This window comes from Rhododendron vialii, chromosome 2a, assembly GCF_030253575.1.
Source record: "Rhododendron vialii isolate Sample 1 chromosome 2a, ASM3025357v1".
Classification (NCBI taxonomy): Eukaryota; Viridiplantae; Streptophyta; class Magnoliopsida; order Ericales; family Ericaceae; genus Rhododendron; species Rhododendron vialii.
Window position 1 is genome coordinate 16,878,159 of NC_080558.1, and position 12,903 is coordinate 16,891,061.

A 12,903-nucleotide genomic window follows, 5' to 3' on the forward strand; every position below is an offset into this window, starting at 1 on the left:
GCACACACGATACGGGTGTGGCGTTAGTATAGTATGGTAATGTATAGGTATGCATATACATGTTTTTTTTTTTTTGAAAGTCATGCATATACATGTTAAATGTATATAAATTAGAGGACGAGGCACACGCGATATGTGTGCAAATCGGATTTTCATAACATTTGTGAAAATTCGATCAAACAATAAGTGGAAAGCATTTTTACAAAAATATTGTGAAAATCTGACTTGCACACGCATCGCATGTGTCCCGACCTCTAGTAGTAATAAATTACTAGTACCAAATTGGAATTGTACCGTAAAATTCATGTGACGTCAGCCTGCCAATATTTTTTTGCTCGGCAGCCTGCCAATATTAATCTAGATAATCTTCAATCACTCGATTTGTTGGACTTCTTGACCAGATTATATTTACAAGAGTTTACGTTAATTGGATACTATGGAAAATAAGTTCATTTTTGTAAAAAAAACGGACAAGATATGTGAAATTTAAAAAAAATTATTAAATGCTCGAGAGCCCTTTGACACCACATATATTCGTGGGTCCTACGAATATGTTTATGGGTCTCATATAAATGTGTGGTGTTAAAGAGCGGAGAATTCTCGCAAAATTCATTCGGCAATTAGTGTTTTCCCATGAACCCCAAGTAGTTTACTGGGGGTTCAAGACTTGAAAGTTATAGATTTTCTTAATCCAAAGGTCTCATGTTTGAAGATGCAAGCAACTCATATGAGGCCAATAAATATGGGGTTTGTTTTGTCTTTAATTGAACTCCCGCTAGCAAACAACATAATTGGTGCCCCAAAATATTTAAGATGCCGATGCTTGAGTTGTCAAAAATAAATTAGTGCTTCCCATGAACTCAATTTTTACATGGCAATTCTAAAGGATGAAACAGCAGCGAGATGGGCAGGAGGAACTCATACATCATACATATAGGAGTAATATTTTTCATAACTCAGCGTGTCTAGCTAGCTTACACAAATCTCAACTAATTTTTGAAGACCAAATTTTACAGTCTACTAGCGGAGAGTTCTATCAAAGTCAGGATAGAGTCCCATATGAACTGGCCCAATAAAAGAGTTAATAGAGCTCGAGAAATTTAGTACTTAAAACCTTAAGAGTGAAACAATCTCATAACTCCCTCAATCTTGGCCAATAGACCAATCCTTGGAATCGAGGGCACATATATATCTTGATAATTGCATGATACAGTCCCAATTGAAAAACGTAAAGAATCTTCTTTCCTAAAAAAATCCATGAGAGCTTATATGCGCTATGTCAATATTGTATGCTTCTTGACAATTGCTTTTGTCCATCCTTTCATCATACAGAATTAATTTGAATGACCATTACGAGTCATTTTAAGATGATGGGATATGCTCAAAGAAACGTGTTAAATGTAGCATTATTTTCTATTACAAGTGGATGCCAACGCGATGCCAAGTACTCAAAAAGACTAGAAAAGCTAGACTATTTGTGGTATTGATTCATAGCATGTCACGTCCTCGAATTTTAACATAATTATAAATGATTTTCATAATAAAAATACTCACAAATATCCGTACTGTACCCAAAAGATCACTGTGTTCCCATTCCCTCAATTAAGCTTCCAAGTCCATAATGTTCCAACATATTACTACATTGGCTCGACGGCCCCAGATTATCATAAGTAGCGAAGTTCGAAAAAGAATTAGTGGTTACAATATTTCGAGTCAAAAGAATTACAATTTTAGTTACAAATACATCTTTCAAAATAAATTTACAAAGATGAATAGGCAACTCCTTCGGTTAACTTTCAAAAATAATGTCCACACTCCAAGCACGCCAAGCAATGCAAGCTATGGTTCCGGGTTAACACCTGAAAATAATATAAGGCTTGAGCTACACTAGCCCAGTAGAAAAGTCTACGCAAACTCTATATGCAAATGAGATGAAAGATGTCGATGAAACATAGACTTTCGAATAACAAAGGGAGCATGGATGAGACACAAGTACTATATTAGAAATTTAGAACGTAAACGAACACTTCACTCTTGACAGTTAACCTATCTTTGTCCTTCGAATTCATTTTTACTCATCTTTCGATCTTCACGCATCCACCTCATATGGTTACGTTACAACCGCTTAGTATCTCATAAGTTCCCTATGGATCCTTGATGGGCACACAAGAAATCCTTCACATCGTCGCATCACGATATCAATCAAAAGACATTCCGGGCATTAGGACCCCGTATACCCAATTTACATTCCGGGTGATAATGACCCCGTACATCCAATTCTCATTCCGGGTTCTCAGGACCCCGTATATCCGATTTTCATTCCGGGTTCTTTAGGCCCCGTACATTTGATCACATGTTTTGTTCCCAGCTTCAGGTTCAATAGAAATCAATCCTTACATTACATGTTTCTCGTTTCATTGATTAGCTACCGTTTCTGTCATCTTATTATTCACATGTTCTGAAACCGTCATTAATTCCCCTTTAAGCGATCTACTAACCTTTTACTTCAAGTTAAACCCATGACCCACGCATCAACTACTCACTGCGGTTTTCAGTTCAAATTAGGAGGTAGCATATCACATTATATTCGTAATCCATTAAAGTCAATCCGTTGATCCTAGTTTCCGTGATAATTAACTCAATAAGTTCATTCAAGTCCATCGGGCATGTTTTTAGGTATGAAATATGTATTATTCTCCAAACACTAGAAATGATGCGAAAACGAACCCAATAGAGTCAATGAAAAGCTTCGACACGCGAGTTGAAGGATATAGGAAAGCAGCTGAAAGATACTGCAGCAGCTCAAGGAAGCAGCTGAAAGCAGCTCAAACTCCTAGTCTCCTACCGGTAGGCAGGCAAGTCCTACCGGTAGAACTTGAAGACAGAAAGGCCAACATTTCGGTAGAACCTAGACCTACCGGTAGGTGAACAAGTCCTACCGGTAGAAACTCCAATTCACGCAACCTACCGGTAGGCAAGCAAGTCCTACCGGTAGAACTTGGAAACAGAAAGGTCAACATTCGAATTTGTGCTTGACCTACCGGTAGGTATGGAATTCCTACCGGTAGAAGTTCGATACGTTGAGCAGCTTTTGAGCTGCTGCTGTACGTTTGAGCTGGTTACGAAGAAATTCCTCAATTGTTCTACCGGTAGGGAAAAGGCTCCTACCGGTAGGGAATCGATTTTCTGGTGAAGTAACAACGTTCTACCGGTAGAAAGGACAGGCCTACCGGTAGGAATCTAGGAAAAACAGACAATTCTAACAGCAACTGCGAATTTTCAATCCAAACTTAAACACGACATTACAAGCACGATTCATGCACCAAATCACCCATAAAACATATAAAGAGAGGTAGAATTCCCTACCTCGAGTATCCAAGCCGAAACCAAAGAGATTATGCAAGCCCTAGCTTCCGGAATCCCAACCGAGCTAAATACACCGAACCGAGCTCTATCCAATGCGATACGAGCCCGATTACACAAGTAGAAAATGGAGTTGAGGTTGATAGTTTTGGGTTTTGAGTTTAGAGGCGAGTTTTTGGGTGAGAGAGTGAGAGAGATGAAGAGAGCCGGGAGAGGAGAGAGAGAACCGAGAGATGGAGAGGGAGGAGAGAAAATGAATTTTCTCTCCTGGCACACACACACATATACACACATGCACTATATTACACTAACACCCATAATTTCCATATTCTTGCACATTAACCTACAACCACAATCTCCACACTAAACCATCACTTATCCCTTTATAAAATATTTATATAAAAAAAAAATAAGGAAATTTACGGGTCTCTACATTCTACCCTCCTTAAAGAAATTTCGTCCCGAAATTTGCCAAACCAGGTCCAACGCTACCAAGCATCATATAGATACGCAAAATCACAACAACTTATATATGTAACGGTTCAATAATCATGAAAGTGCTACGTCATACTCACATCAATCAACTAAAACGAAGGTGGATATCTCCTTCGAACTTCGTCCCCCTTTCCCCATGTAAACTCATATTAATCGTATCGTATTGCCTCTCAAAACTTGGCTACACAAATCTAGGATACGTGTCGGATTCTCACCTTAGGACACGTCGGCTTTTAACTCAATTTTGGACCTCTCTAACACATGCAATAGACTCGTTTCATACAGATTCGTTTCATACTTCCTCAATACCTATGTATTAAAATGCATCAAGAATACCTGATAGTCCAATTGACTTCCCGAGACTTCCATCTGGAATGGGCGGTGATCAATCGCCTCTTCCAACTGGATTTCGTCAGTTGTCGCCTGGGTATCCGAAAGACACGCACCGTATCCGATACATAACGTATTCTTCAAACTATAAAAGCTCCTCCTTTTTCTGCCTCAACGAAACTAACCTCAACGCGGCAATAATTTACGAAATACGTCCTCCCACTTCGAATGACAAGGGGGTATCAACAACGGTCAACATCATCCTTCGGTTATCTCAAACGAAACAATGAGCTTCAAGACTCAGACAACACTGATCAAGGACTCAAAGAATGGAGACGAGGCATCCGGAATCCAAGGAACACATGAAATCTTTAAATTCGCTAAACACCCAACTCAACGTACCGAGGAACATAGAAATAACCGATCATAACCTTTTTATTGCTCTACAAGCCAAATGAGTTTATGAACAATCTCTTGCAAATGATAGATTTCAATACTGGGGACAAGCACATAGCAACAGGACAGCTCATTAAGTAAACAAACTGAGGCAAGATTGACAATGTGTTTAATACCAAGGACAAGCAAAACTTCTAACAGAGTGAAATTGAGCAATATAGAATGAGTTTTATGCTTTCAGAGTCAAGGGACTACCACGAAGGCTACAAATCTGAACATGACAGAGACCAACTACAACAAGTGAATTTGAATCGAACAATAACTATAAATCAATATCAACCAATAGGTCACCAAAAATTTGTCTCCAATAAGTGAGTGTTAAGACACAAGAACTTGAGTAGAGTAGCAGTTTTCAATAAATAGACCAGTAGCAGCAATGATGGAATTTAGACCAATCAATAAAGTCTAATTGAGCAAGCCGATATGAAGCAAAAGTAAGTTCAGATCTCGTAACTTCAACGTTGAGGAGTCACAACAAACTGTAATGCTAAAGTAGGCAAAAATGGCAAGTCCGCATCTAATGGCACCAATGAATTTGTATAATATGGAATATGGAAAATCTTTAAAGCGGCCACAAACTCAATGCACCAACTCATAATAAACCCAAGAATCTAGGAAAAGAAACTTCATCTGCCCCACTAGTCCACGAGTCTAGAAAACTAGTACATACGCCTTGGCAAACGAGTATCCTGATACCAATGATGAGCACAATATGAAAGATAGCGCCAAAACTAACGAATGATGCGCAACCATACTTAGACTAATACCGAAAGGTGCATAACTCTTGATAATCTAGAACGAAATAGTATAGAACAAACTATGTACCTCCAAGGCTGAGGACTATATCAGATTTTTTTTTTTTTTTAAACGCCCGAGAGAGGCCACAATCACAACAAGATTTGAATTTGACAACACAAAAGGATGCGATGTCGTTGAAGACATCACTACTAACTTAGCTTTAATAGATAGGGGTTGTAACAACAGAGATCAAGTGAATAGCTACTGCAAACTAAGAAACTTGTAACCATAGCAATAGAATTTCAATTCGACTAACGAGATTTTATACCATGAATCGTAACATAAGGGGTAGAATGAGAATAATAGACGAGAAGTACTCATAGATTTCAACAATAGTTACTTCAAAATCAATAGTAGGTACACCACATGGTACTTCATGACAAGGATTCGTGTAGCACAGAGTAGCACTTGAAAGGATCGTGTGGTAATAGATGCAGATGTCAAAATCTATTCAAGCTAATGAACAAACGACTTCATGGATAGCAAGCCCAGATACAATTTTCAATCAAGGTTCAACTAAACCATAGAGAGAAGAGCGGGAAAAGAAAAACTCGGATGAAGACACGCTCGACATATAGCAAGCAATCACTGGCATAGCCAATCTTTTCTCAAGACAAGACCAAACCTCACCTCACGTAAGACACTGAGATCACAGACAAAACGATAACCTGAAACAACCAACTCATTGTCTCGGCTAATACTATCTGGAGGTGTTACTCAACAAATAAGAATGGTCTAGGAATCCTTGGTGTTCAAATTCAAGTAAAAGAAAAGATGCAAACCACGGAAAGATGATATGTTCCCAAATTAAAAGAATCCTAGCAAAGGATTAAACGAGAGAGGAGAAATTACCCCACACATCTGGTGTCTCTGGAGTTTGAGAAATGGTAAAACTCGCTCCTCGCTCAGCGCGTGACCCTTGACCCGAAGTAGACTGGAATTGGGAGTGATGTCGAACTAGACTCTGCCCTGGTCTCACTGAACTAGGCCCACTATGCTCTCCTACTTTTTGAGGGCATCTTCTCGCAAGATGATTAGGTGCACCGCAAATGAAACATGTCTTCCGCTGTTGCGAACACTGAGCACGAAAGTGACCTGACTGACCACACCGATGGCACACAATTTGTGGTCTGACAAAAGCTCCATGACTTCCCGAAGAAGTAGGCGGCCCCAAACTCTGTTGAACATGCAATGATTGATGTGGTTCTCGCTGTCGCTTTCTCCCTTGGCTCTCAGAACTTCCCGAAGGCAAACTTGCACTAGAGGTCGGTTGCTTAGTTTCCCACACTTTTGGTTCTCCCTGCGCACCCACTGGATTCTCAACACTCCTTGCACATTCAACAATCTCGGAAAACCTTCCAATGCGCTGGCTCACAACCAACAACTTAATGGATGGGTGTAATCCCTTCTCAAAACGCCTACACTTTCTTTCTTCTGATGCCACTAATTCCGGAGCAAAACGGGACAGAGACTGAAATTTCGTAGCATATTCGGAGACGGTCATATTACCTTGTTCTAGTTTCTCAAATTGTTCTCTAAGTTGCTCGCGATACGTTTCTGGAAAATATTGATTCTCGAAGAGTTCTTCAAACTCAGCCCAAGTCAAGTTCTCTGCATCAGGTTCATTTATTCGAGTAACCGTCCTTGACATTCTCCTAATGTCTCTTCTTGCTCCTAAAACTGATTCCCACCACTCATTCGCCTCGCCAGTAAGTTGAATGGCCACAATGCTCACTCGTAGGTCATCTTCAGTAATCCTAAGAGCGTTAAAGATTTTACGAACTTGTGCAAGCCAATGGTCGGCCACAAGAGGATCGCTACTCTCCCCATCGAATTGAGGTGGTTTCATACGATGGAATGCCCTCATTGCTTCCATGGCACGGTCATTTGTGTTAGCCCTAAGTGCTGGGTTCAGAAGGTTTGACTCTGCAAGTGCCGCTACAATTTCCCTAGCAAGGTTATTTTGACGTCTCGGAGGCATCGCGCTACAATGATTGAAAACATAACACAATCAACGACAACAACTATCAACAATAACAACCACGACTACATCGTGAGACTAAACGTCCGACTTTCCCAACACAAGCCAACCATGCCTTGACAATCTACATTATCGTAAATGCAATGTAATGCCTATGTACTGACTCCTTACTGCAAGCACACATATCATGTAAAAATTTTGCTATGATTTTGAACCCATGAGACTAAAGTCTCCCCACGGTCTCAAAGTATTCAAACCTAGACGCTCTGATACCAAGTTGTCACGTCCTCGAATTTTAACATAATTATAAATGATTTTCATAATAAAAATACTCACAAATATCCGTACTGTACCCAAAAGATCACTGTGTTCCCATTCCCTCAATTAAGCTTCCAAGTCCATAATGTTCCAACATATTACTACATTGGCTCGACGGCCCCAGATTATCATAAGTAGCGAAGTTCGAAAAAGAATTAGTGGTTACAATATTTCGAGTCAAAAGAATTACAATTTTAGTTACAAATACATCTTTCAAAATAAATTTACAAAGATGAATAGGCAACTCCTTCGGTTAACTTTCAAAAATAATGTCCACACTCCAAGCACGCCAAGCAATGCAAGCTATGGTTCCGGGTTAACACCTGAAAATAATATAAGGCTTGAGCTACACTAGCCCAGTAGAAAAGTCTACGCAAACTCTATATGCAAATGAGATGAAAGATGTCGATGAAACATAGACTTTCGAATAACAAAGGGAGCATGGATGAGACACAAGTACTATATTAGAAATTTAGAACGTAAACGAACACTTCACTCTTGACAGTTAACCTATCTTTGTCCTTCGAATTCATTTTTACTCATCTTTCGATCTTCACGCATCCACCTCATATGGTTACGTTACAACCGCTTAGTATCTCATAAGTTCCCTATGGATCCTTGATGGGCACACAAGAAATCCTTCACATCGTCGCATCACGATATCAATCAAAAGACATTCCGGGCATTAGGACCCCGTATACCCAATTTACATTCCGGGTGATAATGACCCCGTACATCCAATTCTCATTCCGGGTTCTCAGGACCCCGTATATCCGATTTTCATTCCGGGTTCTTTAGGCCCCGTACATTTGATCACATGTTTTGTTCCCAGCTTCAGGTTCAATAGAAATCAATCCTTACATTACATGTTTCTCGTTTCATTGATTAGCTACCGTTTCTGTCATCTTATTATTCACATGTTCTGAAACCGTCATTAATTCCCCTTTAAGCGATCTACTAACCTTTTACTTCAAGTTAAACCCATGACCCACGCATCAACTACTCACTGCGGTTTTCAGTTCAAATTAGGAGGTAGCATATCACATTATATTCGTAATCCATTAAAGTCAATCCGTTGATCCTAGTTTCCGTGATAATTAACTCAATAAGTTCATTCAAGTCCATCGGGCATGTTTTTAGGTATGAAATATGTATTATTCTCCAAACACTAGAAATGATGCGAAAACGAACCCAATAGAGTCAATGAAAAGCTTCGACACGCGAGTTGAAGGATATAGGAAAGCAGCTGAAAGATACTGCAGCAGCTCAAGGAAGCAGCTGAAAGCAGCTCAAACTCCTAGTCTCCTACCGGTAGGCAGGCAAGTCCTACCGGTAGAACTTGAAGACAGAAAGGCCAACATTTCGGTAGAACCTAGACCTACCGGTAGGTGAACAAGTCCTACCGGTAGAAACTCCAATTCACGCAACCTACCGGTAGGCAAGCAAGTCCTACCGGTAGAACTTGGAAACAGAAAGGTCAACATTCGAATTTGTGCTTGACCTACCGGTAGGTATGGAATTCCTACCGGTAGAAGTTCGATACGTTGAGCAGCTTTTGAGCTGCTGCTGTACGTTTGAGCTGGTTACGAAGAAATTCCTCAATTGTTCTACCGGTAGGGAAAAGGCTCCTACCGGTAGGGAATCGATTTTCTGGTGAAGTAACAACGTTCTACCGGTAGAAAGGACAGGCCTACCGGTAGGAATCTAGGAAAAACAGACAATTCTAACAGCAACTGCGAATTTTCAATCCAAACTTAAACACGACATTACAAGCACGATTCATGCACCAAATCACCCATAAAACATATAAAGAGAGGTAGAATTCCCTACCTCGAGTATCCAAGCCGAAACCAAAGAGATTATGCAAGCCCTAGCTTCCGGAATCCCAACCGAGCTAAATACACCGAACCGAGCTCTATCCAATGCGATACGAGCCCGATTACACAAGTAGAAAATGGAGTTGAGGTTGATAGTTTTGGGTTTTGAGTTTAGAGGCGAGTTTTTGGGTGAGAGAGTGAGAGAGATGAAGAGAGCCGGGAGAGGAGAGAGAGAACCGAGAGATGGAGAGGGAGGAGAGAAAATGAATTTTCTCTCCTGGCACACACACACATATACACACATGCACTATATTACACTAACACCCATAATTTCCATATTCTTGCACATTAACCTACAACCACAATCTCCACACTAAACCATCACTTATCCCTTTATAAAATATTTATATAAAAAAAAAATAAGGAAATTTACGGGTCTCTACATAGCATGTTTGGCGCTGTTTGGTGACGAGATATAAAACGTTTACATCCCTAAACTCTTTCGAGAAACCAAACTTTAGTTGAGTTGGTTTGATCATGTGTCTTCTCAATGGTGGCCAGTGTTCGAGGCCCACGAGGAGTAGGTTTGAAGTTCAGAGGCTATGGATAGCCTCTTAACTTCCGTTGACTAACATACTAACCCTCCGCTAAGGCCCATTAATGCATAAACTATGGCAAAAAAAAAAAAAAAACCCTCTTTCGAGCGTGTCTCATGGTGACGTACAAATTGACAGGAGCGGAATCTAGAGCATCATTCAGCAATTTCAAAAGGAGATCATGACAAAAAAGCATCCACCACTCCAGTACACTTGTTACACTTTTCAATACAGTTTAATGGAGTACAATTTTTACGATTCTGCCACACCATCACTACCATCCGTAATCATTTCTACCACTTCCTCAAATTAAGCCCCCAGAAAAATCAGCTTTGAGGAATCCAAGATCATTTTTTCGAGCAACGGAGAAATTATTCGTTGCCCCAACGGTAACACGTCATCCATGCCAGGTGGTGCCTTCCACCAATCAAAGCCTGCCGTCTTGGAGAAATTATTGGAAAGTCTGTCACTATTTGAGGCATCCCACTGACACATTTTTCACTCTCCACTACACAACCTTCTCTCTCTAAAATAGCAAATAGGCGTGTACATGAAAAAAAAAGATTTTGAATTGCCCAAAATTGTGTAGACACAAAAAAAAAACTTAACACATTTTAGCACCTCATTTCCATTAACAAAAAAACACACAAAATTTAAGGCATTTTCCAATAATAAAAAGAAGTTTCACACACATACTCAGTAAAAAAAAAATACTACCGCAAATAATAAGACATTTTTAATCAACTTATTTACGACGAGAAATACCTAACAACTTTTCAACCACAATTAAAAATCTACAAAAATTTTACTAGCAGAAACACACTCTAAGAAGACCCGCTCTGTTACGCTAAGATTTTTGAGCTTTTTCTTGTTTTGCCCTTAATAAAAAAAATTTAATTTTGCAACAAACTTTTGTGGATTATTGATTCGTCTCGACGAGAATAACAGAAGAAAAATTATGACTTTAATCCAAATATTTTTAAAAATATTCATCATAAAGCCCAAAAAATCAGCTTAAAGTAAAAATTATGACTTTTTTTTACCTTCAATATCCAAGATAAAGCCTCTCGGATATTACAACAAAAATATTAGGGTAAAAGTAAAAAGTTTGTTAACAAAACATTTTTATTAAGAACAAAATAAGAAAAAGCTCAAAAATCTTAGAGTAACAGGGCGGGTCTTCTTAGAGCGTGTTTCTGCTAGTAGAAATTTTGTAGATTTTTAATTGTGGTTGAAAAGTTGTTAAGTGTTTCTCGTAGTACTTGTTCTTTTAAATAAGCCAAAGTGGCTTATTTTTTGTCCTTATTCAAATTTTTTTTATATTTGTTAGTTTCTCGTCAATTTTTTGAGAATTATTGAGAGGAATCTAAAAAATAAAAAATTTCAATCAAAACTTAATTTTTTTTGAATAAAGATAATAAATAAGCCAATAAGTCAATTTTTTTGTCTTTATTAAAAAAATTGGATTTCGATCGAAATTTTTTACTTTTTAGATTTCCTCTCATAATGACGAAGCAATAATCCCTAAAAAATTGACGAGAAACTAACAAATGCGAAAAAAAATTGAATAAGGACAAAAAATAAGCCACTTTGGCTTATTTAAAAGAACAAAACCTAAATTAAGTTGATGAAAAATGTCAAGTTATTATTTGCGGTAGTATTTTTTTTTTTTACTAGGTGTGTGAGTGAAACTTCTTTTTATTATTGGAAACCAATTGGTAAAATGCTTTAAATTTTTTGTGTTTTTTTGTTAATGGAAACAAGGTGCTAAAATGTGTTAAGTTTTTTTTGTCTACACAATTTTGGGCAATTCAAAATTTTTTTTTTTCATTTACACGCCTATTTGCTATTTTAGAGAGAGAAGGTTGTACAGTGGAGAGTGAAAAATGTGTCAGTAGGATGTCTCAATCAAAGTGACAGACTTTCCAATATTTTCTCCCAAACGGCAGGCTTTGATTGGTGAAAGGCACCACCAGGCATGGATGACGTGTTGCCCTTGGGGCAACGAATAATTTCTCCGAGCAACGGGTTGTCTTCCCTCCTCAATATTCCCAAAACGTACATTATCTCTTGGGACCTACGTGGGTTGTCCAACTCACCACGGCAGACCCCACTTGCACTCTTACAAACTCGATCGTCATTGATACAATGCATAACAAGCTCGCGGGTTCAAAAGGAAAAAGACCATTCCTTTGTGCCCCGTACCACCCTTGTGTCAATGCCTCCTGAATTCCTGGTCACATCACGCACTGCAACTTCCGCCCCCCAAGTGTCACCAAACTCCTTGACAAAAATAACCGTGACTTCCTTTCGAGTTCAACTAGAAACGTCAAGAGAAAACTCTATGCTGTCAACTGGAACAAAGTGACCAAACCGAAGAATCTAGGGGGCCTTGGCACCCGGCATAACTTTCTCGTCAATCAAGTCGCGATGGCCACCCTCAATCAGAGATACACCAACCCAAAAAAGCCTTTGTGGGCAGATATTCTTGGTAACAAATATGGTGCCGTGGGATCACGCCATCACAAACCCTCCACCACTTGGAGGAGCATGTTCAAAGGGGTTACCTCCGTTTTCAAGGCTCCAAAATCCTCCGTTTTACCATAGAAGTTTTCTCCAGATCCAACCGCACTCAAGTAAGGAAGAGTTTGGGACTAGTTAATCAACTGCATCTTAGCAAAATTTATATGGAATTTAAGATTAATGAAGAGTTTGGGACTAGTTAAACTTATAAATGTTTATCCGAATT

General features: G+C 39.1%; 1 protein-coding gene across 1 annotated transcript; it reads right to left on the bottom strand.

The window, feature by feature from the left end:
- Positions 1–6,271: 6,271 nt before the first annotated feature.
- Positions 6,272–7,423, bottom strand: LOC131317229 (uncharacterized). Its single transcript, XM_058346796.1, has one exon. The coding sequence runs from the start codon at positions 7,421–7,423 to the stop codon at positions 6,272–6,274; it is 1,152 nt and encodes a 383-aa protein (XP_058202779.1).
- Between the last annotated feature and the right edge of the window lie 5,480 nt (positions 7,424–12,903).